General features: G+C 44.2%; 1 protein-coding gene across 5 annotated transcripts; it reads right to left on the bottom strand.

Annotated features, from left to right (window-relative positions):
• Positions 1-499: 499 nt before the first annotated feature.
• CASS4 (Cas scaffold protein family member 4) lies at positions 500-22,116 on the bottom strand. Of its 5 annotated transcripts, none has more exons than XM_061441358.1 (7): positions 21,668-22,116; positions 8,948-9,376; positions 6,613-6,717; positions 5,623-5,772; positions 2,890-4,221; positions 2,060-2,119; positions 500-1,377 (listed from the first exon to the last, which is right to left on the bottom strand). In XM_061441358.1, exons 1-7 carry the CDS (start codon positions 21,710-21,712, stop codon positions 964-966), a joined length of 2,535 nt encoding a protein of 844 aa, XP_061297342.1. In that variant the 5' UTR covers positions 21,713-22,116; the 3' UTR covers positions 500-963. The 5 variants fall into 5 exon arrangements, with proteins under 5 accessions (XP_061297342.1, XP_061297343.1, XP_061297344.1 ...); XM_061441359.1 differs by lacking the exon at positions 21,668-22,116 and adding an exon at positions 18,240-18,571; XM_061441360.1 differs by lacking the exon at positions 2,060-2,119.
• Positions 22,117-23,553: the final 1,437 nt, after the last annotated feature.

Below are 23,553 nucleotides of genomic sequence, written 5' to 3'. Positions count from 1 at the left end.
AAAGAAGATGGAGAGGCTCCCTTTTTACAAGGGGTCACATGGAAAAGGCAAGAGGTGATGGGCACAAGTCACTCCTGAGGAGATTACAAGTGAACACAAGAGAGAAATATTTCTCAATGAAAACAATCAGACAGAATCTCCCCAAGAAGTGGTGAATTCCCCAACCTAGATACTGTTAATACTCAGCTGGACAAGGTGTTGGGGCAGCTGGTCTAGGTCATGCTTTGCCTAGGAAGGTTGGACCAGGTGATCCTTGAGGTCCCTTCCAACCTGGTGTTCTATGGTTCTATGCTGATATGTAGCTCCCTGTAGATTTACCAGGAGCCAGGACTCCTCCAAGTTTACTCTCCTCTGTGCTCAGCTACCAGCTGGAGCATTTCCCATTAACATCTAGGATACGTGCAGTACTTGCCAGAGTTTGTCATATAATACATGCATCACATTCGTGTATTTAAAAAAAAATAAATAAAATTCTCTGCTGCTTGAAAAAATATAATTAGAAATTGTGAGTAAAGTCCTCAGGGAACGATGATGGGATATTATAAATTACAGAACATTGTGCAGCAAAGTCTAAAAAGAGACTTGACATACCTGAATAAGAAAGTAAAAATAAAGGAAAAATATCTGACCTATATAGAAATTAAAAAATAAGAAATCAGCCAGATAATAAAATAATTTTGCTCTAATACACAACAGACATTCCTGCCCAGACACTAAGCTGAGGACATAATCAGGCAGGATCTAAAGAATGGAGAAGAAAATACAGATTTAATTCTACATTTTCTACATCTGCTGCTGTGTGGATCTCCACCTACTAAAAGTGCACCAGCACCCAGGAACTTCCCAGCAGGAGTTCTTAGAGGTGACTTAAAGTTAGTGTCACTGAGCTTCTTTTGTCTCCCTTGACTGCCTCATGCCAGAGGAGCAGCAACAATGAAGAATCTGTAAAAACAGCAGTGTCTTTCACTCCATCATTGCTCTAAATTGCTGTGTGTATTTAGACAGCTCCTCAGTTTGGTCCTGAAGTCCCCTAATGGCATCTGCATTTGGATATTGTATTGCAGCATTTTTAGTAGCGAGAGCCAGATTCTTCAAGAGGCTGCAGAACCGGCTGCTGCTGTGGAGAACGTCGTTCCGAGCATCCCTGTCTTGAGTCTCTTGGCAGAGAGAATCCACTAACTTTTGTCCCACCATAATGATCAATTTGCTGTGGGATATGAAGACTTCGGGCGGCTGGTTGTTGTTCAGACTCATAGTAAATACACCAATTGCCTTGTGAAGTGCACCGAAACACAGCCTGCAGTGCTCGGGGAGAGCTATTTTTTTTGCAGAGTCCTGCTTGCTTTGAATCACAGTCTTCTTTGCAGATGGCAAAACCTGGAAAAAGGTTAAATAAAAATAAATAGACTCAGCTTGGTGGCACACTGTTTATTATTTTACTCTACCTGCTATCCTTCACTTACAGGGAGTTTTGTTAGTTAATAGTCTCCAAATTGCCACATCCCAGAAGTCTTTTACTATCATTTCTCTTTCCATAATGTACTCAATTTCAAAGTGGTGTTTTCTCCTGATTGTCACTGAATACAGTTTTAATAATGGATAGCACACAAAGTGCTGTAGTGTAACATCAATCCTTTATATACGATCTGGATTTCAGGCTTTCAGATAGTACAAAACACTCAGTCTTGATCTTTAATGGTGCTGACTTCATGAGGATTATGAATGACTAAAACTGTACAACAACAGTAGAGTCAATCCTTATGCCAGTGGTATACAAGGTATTTGAACTACTCTCACAGCCCTACCCCATATGATACACAAAGTAAAGCAAATAAATAGTATAACTTTAAACTATAGTGGTTCATTCCATTTGAGGAAAAGAAATGCTTTCCACAAGTTTTCGGCAGTAATTCTAAGAACTACTTCTGGAAAAATTAACTAGGAGAAACCAAATCGATCTCTCTGTATAGATATGTGTATCCAAATGCAAATTACTTTGAATTTTAGCAATCGGGGACCAGGAGTCCTCATAAGTAATAGTTTTCAAAATCAGAAATACCTTTGGTTTTGAGTGTGTGCTCTTCTTTGTGACTTCTTTACCTGAAATGATTTTCTGTGCCTGTTACAAATCAAAATGAAAGCAAATTTGAAATGGTTTACATTAAATATTTAAATACGAATGTGTTTTTCCTCTTCTTTCAGGGTGAAATAACTACTTACTATGCAGCCTTCATGTTGCAACAAAAATAGTATGCTTATTAGAAGCAACTATAGGGTTTTTCCTACTAAAAATTTCATGTCTGATCCAGCGAGAGCTAAGACTGAAACCAACATCAGCAAAACATAACGTTTCTGAAATTCTAAGGAGAGGCCAGCATTACTTTGTGAAACCAAGAGTTACATTCTTGTAGACATTTCAGTAATTGTAAGGGGAATGATTCTAACAAGCATCCAGAATGCTTCTAACAAATCTGATAATTCACAGTAAGAGTTTAATTTGTTAAAGCAAAACTTTTTACTAAAGCATGCTTTCCAATATACCTCAGGTTAGAAAGTGAACATCTCCTGTAGCGTCATGTCAGAATCAAACAAAATGTATTGGCAAGAAGAGAACTACTAGTTAGAAGCAGCAAATTGGCAATCCCCACCTAGAAGCTAAAAATTTTTTCTCAGTGCTGGCTGGCTGCCTAAATTCTCAAATGCCACTTCAAATGATCATTCTACATGTGCCATCCAGCCCTGTAACAAAATCCTGAATTCATGTGAAGTCTGGAAAATAGAAGTAATGCAAACTGAATTTGGCATCAACGCAAAGATATGAGTGCTAATAGCTTAGTGTTTGCAAACCCTGAAGAATGTAGCTAGGTAGTAAAATCCAGTTATACTAACCTGTAACTGAATATAATCAGAGTCCTCAGTGGCATTTTCTTTTGGCTTCTCAGAAGAGGCCTGATTTTGATTGGATTTATCAGGAGTATTTGTTTGAAGCGAATCAATTTCTGTTCTTCTCAGCACTGTGATTTGTTTTGCCATTTTGTATTCTGGGATCACTTTTGATTGTTTCATTTCTTGTTCCTTCTCATTCTTTCTGAAGAGGAGCTTTCCATTGGCAATGATGATGGATACAAACCTCTTGATATCATCTGGAATCGTGCGGGCTACCATAACAAAGCGATCAAGATCATCTGGGTTGTTTTGAGGTTTCCTGAGGACCAAAGCCTCTAGTGACCAGCTGCAGTTGTTTAGAGCTTCTCTTGTTTCTGTTAAAATTTTGAAGGAGTTTGTGAGAATTTCTAGCTGTTTTTTAATTCTGGTCTGAATGTTGTTATCAGAGAGGTAAGAGGCGTTTACCTTTACAAGTTGAGCAAAGGCCAAGAATTCTCCCAGTGATACTTTTATGTGATCGACTGCTCTGTGAATTTCCTCAATGCTTTTCTCTAGATGTTCTTGTAACCTCCATTTACTACTCACAAAGATCATTAAACTTGCAACAGAGCTGGATACACTGTGCTGCAATCTAGTCAGGGTCTCTATGGCTACATCAAGGTCCAGTTTAATTTCTTTGGCAGGCTCTTCTGATGATGAGATAGAAAAAGACTCAGCAGAAGAGTTCGAGGATGTAGAGAGGGTGCTGGTTCTGCTGTCCACACTAGAAACAGATAATCTGTCTTGTTCTAATTTAGCATCTCTTGAAAGCTGTGGAGAAGCACTGTATGCTTGCTCTCCAGAATTATCGCTGCTTTTTTCCAGCTCTTCCTTGGACTCCACAACAGTGGGCAAACCTTTTGGAATATCATAAACATTCTCTTCAGAGATCTGATTCTCAGCCTTCGGAGCCACGAGAAGTGGGGGGACATCACAGCTACCGTTTTGTGGCAAAAGGAGCACATCCCGTGAGGATGGAACGTCATAAAGATGGATATCTGGAAATGTTAATTTCCGTTGCATTGGTGGAATATCATATAACTGTGGGTTTGCAGCTTTGGCTTCTGTATTTGTTGTTAATGCCTTGTACCTGGCTGGTGGTATGTCATACAGCACCTGGTTCTCCAGGGAATGGCCAGAAGGGTTTTTTAATCCTGTTTTTTCAGGTGATACTGGAATATCATAAATCCATTCTGACTTGCGAGGATTTGGCAAAGTATTGTAATGCCCCCAGCACTTTTTCTGAGATTCATTTTCTGCAACATCACTTTCTCTTTTGGGAGGGACATCATATAACTGCAACAGAGCACACAGGATTTATAAACTGTTGTTTGAAACAAGAAACAAAACTGAATTTTTAGAGCCCGTAAAGGTATGCAGCTCTCAAGTAACTGCAATAAGAGATACAGGTTTGCTAAGATGGAAACAGAACTTGCCCCATGCCTTGAAAAATGTCTCTGTACAGCTGAAGTCAAAGCTGGAAATCGTGAATGCAGGACCACTTCTTGTGTAAGAAAATACAGACTAATACTAACAGGCACTTCGGGAGGGATTGTACCTGGATGCATTACACACATGAAGCACAAGCACTAGGGAGTGCAAGGAGCTATAGGACTGTGCAGCATCAATAAACATCTGAAGGAACTGGTCTATAATAAGTTTTTTATGAAGAACTGGCCAGGTCAGGCTTCCCCATTTGCAGAAGATGTGTGTGAGAAGGGGAGCCCAGACATGGGTGTTTCAGACCAAAGCCAGATTTTTTCTGAATTGCCCACAAACAAAGAATTCTAAGAAAATTTGATTTTGGAAGCAGCAATAAACCATGTCTCTGGAAGGAAACCTGCTCCCAGACTGTTGCAGCTGATGGGTACAGCTGCTAACAGCCATGAAGCTATCAGGAATGCTAGCTTTAGTGAACAATTGCTCATATGCCAGCACCCCAGTTCTGGGTAGCACCAGTCCTACTGTCACAGCTGAACAGGCTCTGCGCAAGGCTGGTTTCTCTAATCATGAGGCACCCATGAACCTGCAGCATTTCTTTTTAAATCCACAAAACCAGGAAGCCTCAGATTTCCTGTGCTGGCTAGTCTGCTGCAAGATCCATATCTTAGCCCTGGGCACGTGTGCTAAGGAGCCTGTAAAAATTCTTTTGGATCTTAAAACCATTCAGGAAACCTGAAGTAATTGGCACTCAACTCATAAAGAGTTTTCCATTGAGGCATTTTCTTTGTTGTGAAATTTCAGATCAGTCCTTTTTTTAAGGATGGTACTTATCAAATAGGGGGAAGCCTGACCCACCCCCCGAAACCAGGTGTGCTTCACTCCCCAAAAAAGTGTCAGGAGAGTGCTGCAAGGAATAGGGACCATTCATTTCTATTTGTTTGAATATTACAGACATTCAAGAATGTAGCGTACTGAATTTGCTTTTTGCACTGTCATAAAAAGAAGTCAAGGCAAGAGATGATGTTGCCTGTAATCTAAAAATCAAACGCGATCACAGGTGTAGCTTTAGTCCTGGTAGGTACCGTGACTATCCAGGAGCCAGGCAGCATTTGTCTCTTTAATAGGAAGGACAAAGCACTACACTGAAGATGTGCTGGTCTTACCCCTGCCATCACCTTGAGGGAGGTTCAGCACACATGCACAACATCCCAGTAATGAGAGATTATTCTCTCGTGTGCAGCAAGCCTTACTTACATTGCCCACTGGTGAGTCTTTCTGGGTAACACCTCCTGCCTTTTCTGGGCTGTATGGGATGTTGTAAAGCTGCTTCTGCTCCTCCTGGAAACACTCGGTGGATCTGGCAAGCACAGCGCCCTTTCGTGCTGTGGGCGGAGTGGAACCAATCTAGTCAAAGGCAATAAAACCAGGTTGACTTCAACCCTGTTGAGACCCCACTGAAGACTTGGACAGAGTCAAAGGCTTTCAGGTGATATACTGCATTGTGCAAGGCAGCCACCACCTAATTGCCTAACTTTTGGTCTGAGCAGGGATCACCCCACGTATACAAAGTGGATAACACAATGGAGGTTTTGGATAACTTAACAATAAATGAATTAGAGTGGGTTCAACCCTGCAGTGTCAGGAGCATAAGGTATGTATGTAGGCTCTGTGGACATGCTCCAGTCCCACATGCACCTTTGTGTGGTAGATGACAGGATGGGTCCTGGCGTCTGTCCCATCCTGGTGACCTACATGGGCTGCAGTGAGGTGTAGAGGCGATACGGTGACATTTGCTCTCCTCAGGGCAGCATGTTAGCAAGAGCAAGATCATGTAACAAGATGCTTCAGCAGTAGATGCAGCCAACATGTTGCCCTTACCCTGAGTGTGCCTAATCCCTTGCATTTTCTTGCCCAGGAGGCAAGTGGTGTGGGTGACATTTAGTTTCTTTTTGCACATGCACTAGTGACTCTTCTATGAACATCTTGGAATCTTCCTGATCAAATGATTATTCAGTAGTGGTAAAACAAGAAGTGTTTCTTAGAAATGTACCAGATAAGCTACATTTCTCTAAATATCTACCAAACTCCAAAGAGAACTGCTTTACATCTTGAACTTCCCTAAAAATAGATTATTTTCTGCCAAATTCTACAAAAAGTGAACAGGAAACCACCAGAATTTACCTGAAACTCTATTCTGAAGTCCTGCAGGGTCAGAGCTGCAGGGGGGACCATGGCTGGACTCACCTGCATGAGCAAGGACTCCCGGCGCTGTGTGGATGGAACATCATACACCTCACTCCTGATACTTGGGACTGAAGCCCAGCACGCTCTCGGGAGAGTAAACAGATGCTTAGAGGGGGAGAAAAACCAACAGTGAGAGAGCTGCAGCGAGCACTAAGCTCAGGACATCTTTGAAAACTCAAGTTGAATAGGCCACTGTCAGAGTAATCACTCTTAAGGGATTAAAAACCTTCCAGCTTTTCACTGACAGTGATAGACAGGAACTGACCTTACAAGCCTGCATGGTGTTTTTTTTTCCCCCAGAATTCTCCTTTGCCAGCATTTCTGCTTTATTTCAGATTAGAATTGGCACATACAAACCAAAGGTGATCTGCCTTACTAACCGGGGGAAGGAAAAGATTTAGGGAAAACCCAGCTTATCACTTTAATCTTTAGACTACCCAAAAGCAGAACCACTAAAAAGAGTAAGTGGGGGAATTTCTACTTCTTCAGGCCCACAGAGCCATCAGGTCAAGTCATATTTAGTGGAAGTACGAGCAACAAAAAGGTACAGGCTGAGACACATTATTCTGTATTTATGAAAGACTGACTCATTTGGAAGGAGTAACCTTGATGTCCTGACCAGTCCATAGAGAAGTCTGATACGAGAATTACATGAGGTCAGTTACAGACTAATTCTCCTGTTTGCTCAAAATGTAATTTGAAGGGCCATGACTGGTGGGACAGTGAGTTAAGGTGCCAAAGTATGAATGTTTGGGGAGGACATTGTTAAAAATCAGCTTCCAAACCACTGAATTTTGTTTGTTCAGGATGGGTTTAGCCTAGCTTTCCACAAGGAGTTCATAAATGGACTTCACGTTACTGACCCACAGAAACGCTACTGCAAAAGAGAAATCACAGTATTTAATGTTGGAGGTAGTGTTCCCCACCATGTGAGTGGTGTAGCCACTGAATTCAGAGGAACAAGGGTCCAGCTTTACAACTGCCTGCTTCATGAAGGAAGGGAGCAAGGAATGAGCACAATTCCTCTAGTGCTCTGTGACATAAGCCAACTTACTTGCAAACAGAGGCATAGAAGAAGAGACTTTCCTGAGCTAAAAGGGTAAAAGGAAAGGCATCTTTAGCTCAGGTCTGTTTTCAGATGGATGGATCTCGTTCAGTGTACCGCAGAAAGGAAACTAAACCGAGTATCTTTTCTTGCCATTTTTTAAAGTACTTTCAGGCACAGTGAAGCAAGAAGGTGCCTTGATGTTAGGCAGAGCTGACAAAGCTTTTTCAATAGGGTGAAAGCACACAGGCTTTGGGGGATTTTGCTGTGCTTTATTGCTTTCAATCAGCTCCCTCAAAGATTTACAGTGGCTTTACCCAGCTGCTCAGAGGGCAGCTGAGTATGCCAGGAACTTTGCCAGTTGTCCCATAGGGTCTACATGGGATTGCCCAGACTGCGGAGGTTCCCTGTGCCCTCACAGAGCCTGTTCACCCCCGAGCCTCCTTGTGCATCTGTGACCACCACGGTACAGTTGGTGTAGTAACAGCTGGGGTGTTGTGCAAGAGGCAGCTCAGGCAAATCTGAACTTCTTAAAAGCAGCCTAAGATGTTTTGTCTTTCTCTGTTAGAGTAAACAAGGCTTAGGTATATAAACTCATGAAATGACAGAGACACAGGAATAGCCAAGGACATCTTCTATGGGGCCATTCATCCAGATCAAGAACATTTTTCAGCCTGTTTTGCTGGCACGACATGGACAATTTGTATCCATCTCACACTGAGTTTGCAAATGGCTTCTTTATGGTTAGGAATGTGGAGAAATCAGATCACAGCACTTACTGAGGTGCTGGAAATAATAAAACTACACCAGAGACATCAATCACACAGCAAAGGGTGGCTTTTTTAATTACAAATCATGTTCCTGTGCAGATGGGTGCAAAGACCCCACATGTGCCCAGAGGACTCTGGATGCTGTAGACCAACAGAGGAAAAAGCTCTGTGTCTTGTTATTTTAACTTTGGGGTAGGTTTGTAAACCGTTTCTAGATTCTTCCAAAACACATGGTATATTCTTTACTTCCTGTCTTATTTGACAGCCTCTTTAAACTGTGAGGGAAAAGTGAGGGACTACAGAATATAGAGAGTACTATATGTTGCCCAGAGCAGCATTTCTCATACAATGCTATGAACTGTAACAGAATTGATGGGAGTTTCCTAAACACCATTTATTTGAATGGCTCTGCTGTGAATTCCACTGAGATGTCCAGGACAACAGCAGTTATTACTTTCCTGCTCCCAATGATAGTTTTAATAGTAACACTTACTACTTTTATAGCTGCTTATGTTCTTACCTGGCTTGTTGAGCTCTGCGTCCTTTCACTGAGCAGCTGTGCAGCCACGGCTGGTACCTGGTATATTGCTTGGGCAGGTGGAGAGGAGACCCTCGCTGGAGATTTAACCCACCCCTCCATCTTCTCATAGGCAGATGACAGCACAGTGGGCTTGGGGATGGAAGGAACCTGGTAGATGTTTTGCGGGCCGGGTGGTGACTCTGCGGCACCGCTCCGGGTGGAAGGAGGCAGCAGGGCAGCCTGTGAGGCAGCAAGTAGGTGCAGGCGGTTAGCGGGGGCCAGGCCCTGCCTGCCATGGAGGGAGCATCTCCACCAGCCTTCGCTGCCGATGACGTTTTGGTCCAGAACCGTCAGGATGTCTCCTTTGCGGAAGGCCAGCTCATCCGAGCACTCTGCCTTGTTGTCATAAAGCGCCTTCGCCAAGGTGTTCTAGAGAGAGAAAACAGACCAGCACTGTTCTACTGCACCAGCAGAAGTGTTGGTTTGTGTCTAGTTTGGTGTTTATCTCCTCCTTAATTTCATAGGATCATAGAACAGTTAGAATTGGAAAGGACCTTAAGATCATCCAGTTCCAATCCCTTGCCATGGGTCACACAAAACCATGTCACTCAGGGCTGTCTCCAGCCTGGCCTTGAACACGGCCAGGGATGGGGCACTTCTCTGAACACTCTGTGCCAGAGCCTCAAAACCCTCACAGTAAAGAACTTCTTCCTTATGTCTAACCTTAATTTCCCCTTGTTTCAGTTTGAACCCATCGCCCCTTGTCCTATGGCTACAAACCCTGGTAAAGAGATTTAATTCAGTTTAACTCAAGTCCACTCATTTTTGCATTAACCACCATTTCTCAGTGCATTGGTTTCGGTGAGTTGTAACATTTACAGCCTGTGTCTGCTGGGCTCCATGCAGTAAAGAAATATATAATAATAATAATATTAAAACAATATATTTTTTCAGTACCTTTTCCCCCCAAGGAAGAGCAGTGCTAATGTTCATTACTTAGACTCATTACTTCACCACATCTCCGTATGAAAACCAGGTGTTTTCCCATTGCTATTCTGTGCATTCTTTGTCAGAAGGTGCAGAAAAAACACATCAACCATCCAAAATTGAACCTTGTGCCTTGCTGCCTGCTACCCAGCTCATCCAGGGACTTCAACTGCATCTGGAAAAGTCTGATTATTTTTACCTACCCTCCCAAAAAAATCCTTCACAACCAAACATCAAAACCATCCTGACTTTGTTTGTTTTCCTTTAAACTTTGTCTTTTCTCAGTCTTAGAAAAGCAGATCTCTCAGCAACATCAATGCTAAGGGGAGTAATAAGTGCTCAGTGGCAACATCAATGGCAGAAATGCTGCTGGAGAGCTGTGGTGCTTGTGATGACCCAGACTCAGCTGTCAGCATCCACATCTACCCCAGACTGCAGGGCTGGATCATACTGATTCAGAGCATCCCAGGCTAATAACTTATGTGACACATCAGCTGAGAGAGAAACCTAGTTATGCACACAGTGGCACCAGCTCTGCTGGCTGCTAAGTCTTCATGGCTGGTCAGTGTGTCTGTGAGCATTTCTTCAGGTAAGCACACCTGAAACAGTGCCTGTGTTTCTCTCCATCACACAGACATTACCTGTATCTGAATACCTCTATCTCCAGTATATCTCGCAGCATCTTCATAGAGTGCTCTTTTAGACAGGAAACCAAGAAAGAAGAAGCAAGAAATCCTAAGGTCACAGGAACTGTGAGATAGCAAATATCCATCTTTCCCAGCTTCTTCACTACTGAGCAGCCCTACCTCTCTCAGCTGAAGCCCGTAAATTTCTGGCAATTGTGAGTGTGTAGATCACCATGTTTTATTTTTATCATATTTTCGGAGGTATTTGGCTACTCTGCACAAAGTGAAAGTTAAAAAAATAAGAAGGGTAAGAGCATGCAGTTTGATTCACCCAAGGCATTTGTGCAAAGGGTAGAGTGAGCTGTGGACATAGCGTTTTGCAGTACAAGATACCATTTTCTTGCAGCTTTAAACCCAGACTGACTGCTTCCCAGTCAGTGGGACACTGGCTGATTTTAAGCATTAGTTTCTTATCAGAACATGCAAGTAATGTCCAAAGAGATAGTACCCAAACAGGAAATGTGATGCCTTGCATTTTTGTCCAGAGCATTTGCTGTAAAGCAACAGCTGGCTTGAAGTTGCAGCAGGAATAAAGCAATTTGTCAGCTCAGCCGATGAAAATGGCTTGTTGTTCGCCACATGCATTTCTTGGTCAGGGTGACCATGAACAATGGCCTTTTTATGATACATGGGCTTGTACCTCAGCAGCTGCCAGAGATGAACAACAGCCCCATTTACCTTGCATCCTAGCCTTGTTAAAACAGCCTTCTTGCCTTGAAGTGGGAGTCCACTTTCTATTTGGACCATGCCAAATGCTCTGAACCACCTGTGTTGAAGGCAGGCCTCCAGGAATCCCACCACAAAGCACAGTCCAGGCTTGGCTTGGGCTTCACACATTGTTGCAGTTATCAAAATAAAGAGGAAATCAGCCAACTTTTCCTATTATCCATCAGCAACACTTGTAGATCCCTTGTTGTCAAATGCTGTACATTCTCGCTGAAAGACAAGACCCCCTACTTCTGACCCGAAGATGATGGGCAGAGAAACACTCTCCCCCATTTGCAACCAGGCAACTGCAATGTGAAGAGCCTTATCCAGGCACACACAGGAAATCAGTGGCAGAGCCAGGAAGCCTGAACCCATGAACTAGTGCACGAGACAAGGCTGTCCTTCCTAGCTGCACCAACACAAATAAGAGGTTCACGGTACGGTTTTAATGGCATCTAAATGTGACATTTCCCCAGCTAAGTCTTGTGGAAATAGCGTACTAAACACATTGGTGGTTCTGATTATTTAATCAGACAATGTATTGAAACTACGCTAATCTAATTTGTTTTAAATATGCTGATTTTCACTGGGTCAGAATTTGGCCTGTACACATCAGTGAGGATTTCTGCAGAGACTGCAACCTAAGTCACATGGAGTGAGGAGATTCCTCCTATACTCAAACATGACTGCAGCAGGTCCTAGCAGGATAAATTATTCCAACTATTCTCTCATTTCTTTCCCTAGGCACTGCTGGAACTGCTTTGCTGCAGAACAAGTGAAGCAAGAGAGCCGCCAGGTCAATGAAAGCAACAGGGAGTTCTGTGTTCAACAGCCAAGCTCTTCCACTGACCACCTTGTCATTCGGCAAAGGCAGGTGATATATTCAGGGCACTCACACTGAATGAAGAGTTAAACTTTAAACTGACACCATGAAAGTCACAAACCTGTTCAGCAGAGGGGTCCCTTCTCGTGAAGCACAGCACAATAAAGCTGTGCCAGCATCCAAGGGCAAGTAGCCCACAGCAGGGTACCTTCAAAGCAGAATGGTTCAGATTTTGAAAGGTGGTCTCTGCTCTGTCGAGCTCAACTTAGGGCATGTGAGCTCACATCTGTAGGCAGCAGTGATACCCAGGAACCCTTGAGACCATCTCAATGGCAAGCCAAGCAGGGGACTAAAAAAGTAAAGATTAAAAATCATAGGACACTTTGGAAAACCTGACTTAGGTGGAAAAAATCTGTTCACGGATCATCTCATAGCCCATACACAGGGCTGGAACCAAAGTGATGGAGACAGACCACAACCTCCAGACTATAGAACATGGACAAACTGGGAGGATGTCAGACCCCTGAACCTTTCCAAAAGGTTTTTCCATGTAAGGCAGTGCCACATTAGGTTTCAAGGTTCAGAACACATGGTTCAGGACACAGTGATAGAGCTGGAGAGCAAATCTTTTCCATGTACTCTGTTTCAGTATTGCACAAGTGCACAGCTATATAATTTGGTTCTTCATGATTTTCTGTCAGCAGAGCCAGACCATCACTGGCACAACAGGACAGCCGGTGGCGCAGATACAGTTCCAGGTGACAGTGACCCAAGGCTTGCAGCCCTTGGTGACACATTTCAGTGCATTTTGAAAAGGGTAGAGAAACTTAGGAAGGTATTTTAATGAAGGTCTTTATCCTTTTGACTTGGAACTAGCCTCTGAAGGGATTTATAAAAGGTAGAAACATTTAACACAGAGGGTATCAGTAACTTGTAACTAGCAGTCCCATGCAAAACCCTTTCAGAGGACATCCTCTTGTCGCAGTGTGATATGAGGAGGCACAAATCCCCCACACCAGCCAAATCACTAAGACAAAGCAAAAAAGCCCTGCCAACATCTTCCATGAACAGACTCTTGTGTGCCCACAGCCTGGCAGAAAGCTGCAGTAATACATTGAAAAGAGCAATACAATTAGCACCACACCACAGAAGTAAGGCATTTCTGCTCAATTCTAACCTCCATAACAACAGAGAAGAAGGAACATTTGCACAAGGTGTAAGAACAGGTCAAGCAGGTCTACCTTTGTATTTTGCTCCCTTTTCTCCTTTGCTCCTCTGTTTATAGGACTAGTAAGTCCCCTTTATTTCTCATTTCCTTTCCAAACATTCTGGTTGCTCATGCAGCCTCTCAGGACCTGACTGCACCAGGGCTGATGTGAAAGCATTTCTTCTGCGCAGTGTTATCTCCAAGGGAATGTAGGCAATACTGTTCACATAAGCTCCATTAGTTTTTAGGAGTCCCAGCTGTGGATTCAACAAGTATTAGCCCAGGATGCCGAAGCAGATGTTGAGGGTCAGTCTAATACTGGTAAAATCGACTGTAACAAGCTCATAGCAATGACTAGCATCACAGGCACTGATGTGGTTAGCTATTTTATAGGATATACATGCAAGCAAGTGTTGAACTTTGATACAGACAAGTGCTGTAGTTCTGTCAGCAACGAGTTTGCTATTGGTAGTTGATTTTCCAGCAGAGTTTGAGATGGCACTGAATCCTATGGCACTAGAAAAACCTGCTGGAGCCACTGAGCTGGGCCACTTATGAAAGCTAGATTGATATATCCATGTTCCACTGACATTAAACGCCTAGCAAGACTCCTATGAGGAGCGTACAGCCATGCTGAGTAAACCAAAGCATGGTGGAGCTGGGGAAGAAGCCAGCACTCTGCCTGTGCTTTCCAAAGTCTGATTTGTGGAGACATCTGAGAGAACTCACCCCAATTGATTCTGTGATCACAATCACTGGGAGTAATTCTATGCGCAAAAGTTACAGCAGGCTTATGGGGTGAGTGCTCGACCTGATAGCACACGTAGTGGAGGTCTACTCAGTAACATGGGGTGAGGTTATGTGTACTACAGGCTCTGGTTCATCCAGTGTGGGCTGTTAATCAGAAATTTGGGCCCTATCTACACTTTCAGCTATCCAGGACATATGTAGGGAATCACTGTGGCAGCCCGCTTCTATAGTGTAAGCAGAAGCATCTCTGACCTGCCATTAACCATAAACAAGTACTGCATTCCCAGGATCACAGAGACCTTAAAGGATGTGTAGCTGGGAGGAAGCTGGGCTGTGGGGGCCAATGGGATCTGCACTTTCTCTTTATTGCCAGAGGAGCGGAAATGGGCTGTCTAACGCTATCACCCACAAAATGCCATCGAGGGCCAGCTATGTACAGCTCTTTGTTATTTTATGCAACCTCATTAATGTGTCTTTACAATAACCCACATGTGGTAAGTGCTAAAGCAACACATGAGATCAAATTGTTTCCCCTTCTTTGACGTTTGCTGCTTCTTCCCATCAGCAGCCCTGACAGAAATCTCCCAAGACAAAGAACATCTTAAAGGCCAGTCTCTTGCCCCATGAGAAAGCACCCGCCGACAGTGCTGATACTCTTCTCTCACTGAGCAGATTCTAACAAGACAACGACAGAGCACAGACCTAGAAAACAGAGGCTGCGTCTGCATCCTCTTACCGAGACACTGTTCTCTGCCACACAGTCCATGACCATGTTGGAGTGATGCAAGTTAGTCACATAGAATCACAGGATGGTTAGGGTTGGAAAGGACTTCAAGATCATCCAGTTCCAACCCCTGCCATGGGCAGGGATGCCTCACACTAGACCATACTGAAGGGATTTACAGTGCAAGACCTCTGCTAACACAGGTTCAGTTAACTTAGGCATGCAGAAAAGTTCTCCTGTAGCTGGAAGGGTGTCTCCCTTCATTGGGGTGTAGATCAGATGTTAAGATAGCAATTCTCCCTGCAACTCAGACTTTTTACATCTTTATTGTTTGTGTATCCTTACCCAGCAGCACTCCCACTATAAAACCTAACAGCCCTTGGCAATCTTCACAATGAAAGCTGTTAGCACATGTTTATTAATGAAAAGAGGGAAAATTTTAATTAGGACTCAGTAAAGTTGATAATTGTACAATTCTACAATACAGAATTCAGTACTCACAGACTGACATCTGTGCTTTATATACACAGTAAATACCTGTGCTTTTACTAGGGCAAAAAAAGCCCACTAAGTTCTCCCGATCCCTCTCTTGTTCCAATCCCTATCCTCAGCCTACAACAGAAAAGAGAAGTCCTTTTAGTCCTTATAAAATACATGCAAATGTTGCATAAAAAACCTTCATGATTATCAAGTGATAATGTGAGCATCCTGCCTGCGAGTCTGCCATAATGTCTCTACCCCTCCCCTTCCCACTCAGTTGTATTTGGAACATCAGTTCACTGCTACACACTATTTCACGTGACACAGAGGTACCTCACAGCATTTAAAATGAAAAATAACATTTTTTGTCTGCTGTCTTAAATTTGCTTCTTAAAAAAACTCTATTAAAGCAATCTTAAAAAAGAGACAGTTTTAATCATGCGAGGTTTTGTGGGTAAGGACAAATATTTCTCAGCTGCATTTCACGCATAAAAAAACATCTGCAAGCACCTTTACTGCAGGAAAATGGGATTGGACGTATTTGAGGAGAAGATACAACTAAAGGCAAGAGGTTGTGCTTGCTGAACGGTGATGTTCATGCGTCAGTGACACCCTGTGATGTGTTTACAGAACTGTTTCCAGTTAATCCCCTCACCACCAACAAAGCTGAAGAAATAAACATTCTCCATTGCCCGGTGAGCTGGGAACAGGCTTTCCAGAGAAGCCCCATTTAAACAGCACACCAGGCTGAGTCACTTGAATTGCCCCATTCCTTTAATTGTAGACAGGGTTCACATCTTCAACATCCCACCGAAGAAAGGAGAATCCACCTTGAATGCTCAGCTCTTTCTCCACATGCCTTCCTTCTACTTGTGTCCCACTTGATGTGCAACATCTGTGACTTGCAGAAGGTCCTTGGCCCATGCTTTTGTGTTTGTGTGTTTTGGAATATAAGTGATCTGATCACACCTTTTCAGACCTTTTTGCATGACCTTCAACAAGGGATGGGTGTCAGGGCTTGCTTTTATCGCCTATTCAGTGGTTAATTGATTTTTTGAGAGTGGAGCCAGCTGCTAATCAGCAGGTTTGAAATTCTGAATGGTCAAATCCGTTTCGGATGCAATAAAGAAAAGCCAGTTTAACAAATGAGGCAGAACCGCTGAGAGACAGAACTTGTGCAGCTCCACGTTAGTCAGTGCTGCAGAGGTGGGAATTACAAGCCAGGTCTGTTGTTTTTCTCCACAAATGCAGTTAATCACATTCCAGCTGTGTTAGAACCAACAGACCCCTCCTCTCCCTGTTTCAGTGCCATCAGGATTTCATTCCCATTCACAACATTTTTGCATGTGTGATCTCATGCCTTAAGTTCAAGTTAAAATAAACTGCCATTTCCTGATATTTAGAAACCAGAATATGTATTTATGGGGTTTGGTTCCTCCCACAATGCAAACAGTTTTGCCCATATGCACCAAATTACTTTGCTTTTAGTATCTTAATTACATTTTGCTACAACATTTATTTCCAAATGTGGATTTAAAGATCCAGAAAGTTCTGATGCATACAAGTTTTCTCTGTCTGCCTCCTAAGCAATAGATGCTTCAGAGACTCAGTAGAGCAGGGTCCTTCCTTCCCTTCCTCTGCCTGTCCAGGGAACAAGCAAACAATTCCTAGGGTGCATTATCAGGAGCAAGCTGTAGGATTTTCAGGCACTGCTGTACATCCCTGCTCTGGGTGCACAGGCGGGCCAGGATGCGTCCCACATCCCATCTGACCTGCTGATTCCCTGGGCGCATCAGAAGTGACAGCAGCGCAAGGGCAGCAGTTCAGGGGTGGCTGTTCTCTGATTCATAATGAATCAGCGGCGACATCACAACTCCCAAACGCTGCGGCTTCCTCCAGCTCTCCCAGCGCAGTTATCTGCCCCAGAATGGTATTCCTGTTCAAGACTACCCTTTGGGACCAAGCTGCCTTTATCTGGAATGTTAATGTTTCCCTGGGCAAGGATGCGGGAGGGTTTTCTCCTGCCCTGGCCCCCTGTGTGCATCCTGGCTCAGGGCAGCAGCTGGACATTGCCCCTTCCCCTGTCATTAACAGCAGGCACACGGGGACCGCACAGACCCTGCCCGAGTCACAGCTGCCAGAGATCAGCTGCACATCACGCTGCAACATCCACCCCTGTTCAAAGCCAAAGAAATGCTCCTTAGCACAAAGCAGGATAATGCCAGGAGTCTCCGTGTGTGGGACTGGAGGCTTGGGCAAACCCATTAACATAGGACTCTGTAAACCAGTTTAAAGTCATGTTTTTGATGCATCCACTTCTCCCCCCTCCTTCCATCCCAGGGCAGTATTCCCTAAAGGTGAACACAACCACCACCCCTTTCTTTTGAGCTTCAGTTCTCTTCGCAAAGAGCACTGCAGTGTTATCCTAGAATGAACACCTCCCAGGCTTGCACAACTCATTGACGTTTTCTTCTGCAAAAAGTAGCTCAAGTTGGTGACACATTTCCATTGCCCGTTTTCTAGTAATCAGTGAAAAAAACCCAACCCATATATCTATTATAACATATGGCTCAAATGTTATTCATTTAAGCTCATTATTTCCAAGAAAATATGCAAACCAAAAGACATCTTAATGAGCAACCAGGACCATTCGTGGTAACACTTTAACAAGGTGTAATATTGCCTCATGTGCAGGGTACAAAACCTTGCCCTTCTTGACCCCACCGTTGTTCTTGATAAAACACTTTTTTTCAGCTTGATTTGGATTGTATTTTAAAGACTAAGACCCCATGCTCTGTGATAGGATTAGCGGCGTGCTGTGAACAGGGATCCTGATAAATACAGGTTTTACACTGTCCACGTTTCCACTCCAAATGAAGTAAGTACAGCCATTAGCTGCAACAGAAATACAATAAATCAGTACTTACATTGACCTTCATTTTGCTGTCTGTTACCTCCCTGTTACTCCATCACCTGAGGAGGAGGACGATGAGATCTCCCCCAACCCTTCCTCTCCCAGCCCAAGCGGAGCGGCAGCAGCAGGGAAGGGTCAGGCTGGAAGCCCCGTTCCAGCCCCGCTGCGCTCAAGGGCAGCCCCGGAGGAGCGCAGCTACTGGGAGCAGAGGGAGCTGATCACGCAGCGGAGTTATCTGCAGCGCCGGCAGCTGCTGCGGGGCCGTGCGGGCACACGCACGGCCTCCGTCCGGTCCGTCCCTCCCTCCGGCAGCCGCCCCAGGGAGCGCCTTTGTGCTTCACGACCGCATCCGAGCTGGGAGCCGGGGGGCGGTGGGGCTGGGTTTGAAGAGCTGCTTGCAGCATCGCTCTTTACTCTTGGTTTGTTGAACTTAAAAGGGGTTTGGCTTTTAGATTGAGGTGTTCGGGTCCCTGGAAAACTGAGCAGTTCTCTGTTGTCACAGAAATCCCTGCAAAATAATCTCTTTCTTCAAGGGCAGAAAACCTGAAAGCTACACAGTGACTGCGGCTGAAGGGGTTTGTTCCTTTGGTTATTATTAAACTGAATCTGCAATATTATTAAATAGCAGTTATTTAAAATTACCCATAGTTGCTATTTGCTCAACAACAGCTCTGCCTGGGTCACACTTACACAAATGCACAGATTTTACCACTCTGCCCTTGTGAGCATCTTGGGATTTGCAAACTTTTACTGGCTTTGCCTTTGTACATGCTGCCTTTGCTCTGGCAAAAGTCTTTTCCTTCCTCTTTCCATGGCAGTGCAAGATGAAATTAGACACTGGCTCCCAAACCCACAATCACGCAGCTAGAAAAGCCAAGCATCTTGAATAGGAAATGCTGCATTGAAAATGCTTTCTCAACAAAATCTACATGGGGCAGACCAGCAGCTGATGCCCTTGTCCTCATGAGAAAGGATTCATGGCACAAAGCAGCTCATTTCAGTGCTTTTGGGGCTTTGCTTTTCTTTCTTTCATATCACAACCAGCACTGTTACTGGTTTGAACACTTCATAAAGAAGATAAGGAGCAGCCAATTCACTGACTGACCTGGATTTTGAACTATGTCACCAGCATTTGCAAAGATACAGAAATACAAGTGACAAGGCTGTGGACACAAAGCTACTGTCAAATACAACTAAATGCTCCCTTCTTCCCTGTGAGGGTGCTGAGGCGCTGGCACAGGGTGCCCAGAGAAGCTGTGGCTGCCCCATCCCTGGCAGTGTTCAAGGCCAGGTTGGACACAGGGGCTTGGAGCAACCTGCTCTAGTGGAAGGTGTCCCTGCCTGTGGAACTGGGTGAGCTGCAAGGTCCTTCCAACCCAAACCAGTCTGGGATTCTGTAAGCTGGAGCGGACAGAGCGTATTCCCCCCCCCCCCCCCCGAAGGTGTTTACTTAAGTGCTTGCTTAATTGTCCATGGTTCTACCTCCGCCACCCACACCAGTGATTAGAAGTTTGTATTAACTGGCATAAATTACATGATGTTAAAATTCCCTGGGTCAGGACTGTTCCATCCATGACACAACTGAAGTTTTACATGTAAGATTTCCCCAGGAAAGCTGGGCACTTGACTTGACTGCATCTTGACTGCATCCTGACTGCCACTTCTGCTTGACTGCATGCCTGAGAACAGCCCCAGATTTATCGTCTGAGGAAGATGGAGACTCTCCAGTATTTTCTCTTGGCTAAGGAACTCCTTGTTCAGTGCATCACCTTTGGCAAATCCTATTTTGAATCACGTTATCTACCTCCAGGTGCTGGAAATGGAGCCTGGGGGGTGATGGCCTGCACCTGGGGCTGTGGGTGCACACATCACCCACATAACCACATCGCACTTGTTTGCCGACAGGATGGGAATATGTGAACTGGGCATTTTGGAAGGGGAGAAAACCTCCTACCAACTTAATGCGTGTTTAAAAACCCTCTCCTATTTTTCTCTGGCAACAGACAATGTTGCCAAACAGTACAAGAACTTTCCTAAGCGCAGGCCGTCATGCAAACTGTTTTAGATTGCACCACAAGGTGCAACATTTCCTGTGCAGACTGTGTCGCAGGTGTATGTGCAACAAGAAAGGAGTTGCATCATTTCTCCAGCTCTGCTTGTGCCCTGGGTTCATTTCAGAACCAGTTTTCCTTGTGAAGGTGGGATAGTTTGGGCACGGTGGTAACTGCAGAGCGTTACCTGTCCCACCAAAGCTACTGATGGTTGGCATGTGGCGCTTCAAGTCCAGCTAGTAGAAAAGACACATTCCTGTTGTTTTTGTGTTGTCACATTCAACTATTACAATGAACAGCACTGCCAGGGGAGCAGGAACCTTAGAAACAGCTAATAAATTACATAGTGGAAATAAATCGGACTTTTTCAGTTGTTACTCAGCTGAATTTGACTGGGTGTGCTGTGGCCATGTCTGAAGATCGCACGGCAAGATGGGAAATGAGCTTGCTACCACCATTACATTTCTTTAGCCAATTCAGAAAACTGAAAATATCATTCTTAGAAATAGAAACTCCATTCTTTGTATAGAAATCGTATTATTCTGTGTCATTAAAAACATCATTTCTGATTACTTCACATGGAGAAGAGTCCTCTTAGCTTTACATGCCTCAATGTCAACTTTTGAGTGCAAAAAAAGGACTCACCGTGCTGGTACTGAGCTTTTTAACCCCACTGTGTTTCGCCTCAAATTTCCAGAATGCAGTTTATTTACAATGAACACTGAGATCATAACCCAGGATGAAACTAATAATTCCCTGCTCATTAGACTTGCAGACAGGAGCACAATCAAGGCACTGACTTTGGATCAAGACTTCAGCATTCTCTAACCCTTATAGCTACAGCAGGGTATTTTATCTATGAATATATACATAAAATTACAGCAGATGCAATAGGAATACACAAATAAAAGCCAACCCCCTCATAAGCTTGTTCCAGTCTTTAAACAAATACAGTATTCAAAATGGTTTGTGTGTAACGTAGGGAAATGATCTATCACACAGCAAGTCACCTGGACTGTCACTGGAAGTCTCTGACAGCATAACCACGTCTCTAATGTTACTACAGGATAGAGGAAGATTGCTGGAAGCTTGAAGGTACATATTTACTATCTCACAAATGTGTTTATCCACAGGTATGTGCTACCTGGGGAGCCTGCTTTATTCAGAGCCCTCCCCAGGAAGACATTCCTTATGGTTAATAGCTTTGTAGCAACAGAGAGCACCAGGAGACAGTGAGTACATGGGCATCGTAAAGAGCTTTCTGTGCGGCTCAAGAGAACACCAAGCATTTCCCACATCAGCAGCGCCATGCTGGATTAAACATCAAACCCTTCTCTAGGCCCCATTTGTCTTAGTTGTTTATACGCTGTACTCAGAAAACCAGACCTACCTTTGCAGTTCTGTTGATTCTCACGTGTTTATCCATTGCTGTCATTCACATCCCTTGGAGCACTGCAGATAACCACGGCAGGAGGGAGAGACTCTGCCTTTGCCCAGTCTCCGTATGTTAGGAGCTACGTCTCAAGAAAGCACATCTGCATTTAGGAACTTGTAGAAAAGATTTGCATGAAAGGCAATTTCTGTGGCAACAGCCAAGACTACAAGGGGCAGAGCACAAACCAGAAAAGCCCCGTTAGCATCTGTGAGAAAAAGAGCCTGTCTGCAAGTGGAATTTTCCTTGGTCTCACTGTCACCAACTTGTCGCAATTAACCGCAGTCAGAAGTCTCACCCTTTGGGTTTGCTGCATGTTCCTGTATTTCCTCTTTTAGAAATGGAACGAACACAAGAATAATACGTACCACAAGGGCTGCGCAGTGCTCGATGGAAATAGGACTGCTACAGCGGTATCAATTCAGGAGTTTGAAGCCAGCAGTCTTTATGCCTTTCAAAGACACTGATATGGATTTGTTTATAAAGGGGCTTTGGGGAAACCTTACATGTTGCCATCCACTCCTGTGGTAAAGGCTGTGAAAGACTCCCCCTCAGCTGCACCAAGGCTCAAACACAAGGGAATGCATTTGACTCCTGGCTTGCAGCATCCACTCAGTGAGTAGAGCAATTGTGCTGCACCAAGTTTGAAGGGTCCCTTACAGCCAGCTGAAGAACCTCCTAACCTCAGTTACAACCATCGTAACGACTTTATTGCACTTCATTTTCCTGGGATTCAGTCTCATTGGCAGCTCTCATGGAAAGCCAGGCTCTGTGTCCACGAAATGAGAAATATCCATCCCAGCCCAGAACACCCTCTTCAGTATAAAGTTTGAAATCTGTTTAAAAGGGTGGCAAATTAGCCTAATTCCAGAAGGAGCCCTATAGGAAAGACTTTCCCGAGAGCTGGGTGCCATCAGCGCCAAATCAGTGTGCTGAGGAATGCTGAGAACCGAGAGATACAAATCCGGAGTTACGGTTGTCTCCAAAGCTGCTCTCACATCCGCGTGTTTCTCTGGCGGAATGCATTAGCTGTGGTATCATCTCGCCATGCTTCCATGACAGCTTCTTCTGAGAAGCAAGAGTAGGTTACACACCAGACATACACAACAGACCTTTAGACAGGTGACAGAGGCTTTCTTGAGGAGGTGGTAAATCCCGAGTATGAGAGCACTGCTCTGGGATGTAGCTACTGAGAGGCACAGACTGCAAAACTCATGAAGGGCAAGTGGCTGCACTGGAGCTTCAATAGATGGATACAGCTTCTGTGTGTGAAGCTTCTCTGACAGTAGCAGTAAGTATGATCACATAAAGAACGTTTACTGAGACACTTGCAGACTTGCACAGCAGAAGGATGTATTCCCTCCAAGCAAATGCAGATCAAACAGGGTGACTACGTGTGCACACAACCTTGTTCTCCACAAGGCAGCTACAGCTCCTCTTCACTTACACTGTTGCTTGCTCCCAGTGCCTTGCCCCCCCCCCAGCCACCTTCAGACCACCACTAGGATGCTATAGCACTAAACCATTTCACTCCAGGATTGCATTATCTACCCAAATAGGATGAGTTTAAGTTTCTTCCAGCCCTTATTTCTTAAACAGAAAACCCTAAACTTCTGGCCTCAAGCAAGATGATGAAAAGTAAGAAAGAACATGATATGAAAAGTAAGAAAGGTGCCAGTGGCAGGGTGTTCTTGTGTTGAATGAACAGAACTATTCCTACATTTTACAACTACATTTCTATATTCCATAACTACTATTTTAAAGTGTCTTTAAAATAGAAAGAGTCCAAACACCAATAATAGATGTGTTACTTAAGGCCTCTTTAATGGAACTGACACGAATGC

The sequence above is a fragment of the Pezoporus flaviventris genome, unplaced genomic scaffold (assembly GCF_033815535.1).
Source record: "Pezoporus flaviventris isolate CSIRO_AGI_PZ_B2104156 unplaced genomic scaffold, CSIRO_AGI_Pfla_v1 ptg000213l, whole genome shotgun sequence".
Taxonomy (NCBI): domain Eukaryota; kingdom Metazoa; phylum Chordata; class Aves; order Psittaciformes; family Psittacidae; genus Pezoporus; species Pezoporus flaviventris.
The sequence above is the reverse complement of the archived record's forward strand: the minus strand, read 5'-3'. Positions and strand labels throughout refer to the sequence as shown.

Coding starts and splice junctions, on each gene's coding strand:
- CASS4 (XM_061441358.1), bottom strand. CDS start 21,712: ATGACAGCAATGGATAAACACGTGAGAATCAACAGAACTGCAAAG. Junction 9,377..21,667: donor GAATCAACAGAACTGCAAAG/GTAGGTCTGGTT, acceptor TTCTCTCTCTAG/AACACCTTGGCGAAGGCGCT. Junction 1,378..2,059: donor GCACACACTCAAAACCAAAG/GTATTTCTGATT, acceptor ACCTTTTTCCAG/GTTTTGCCATCTGCAAAGAA.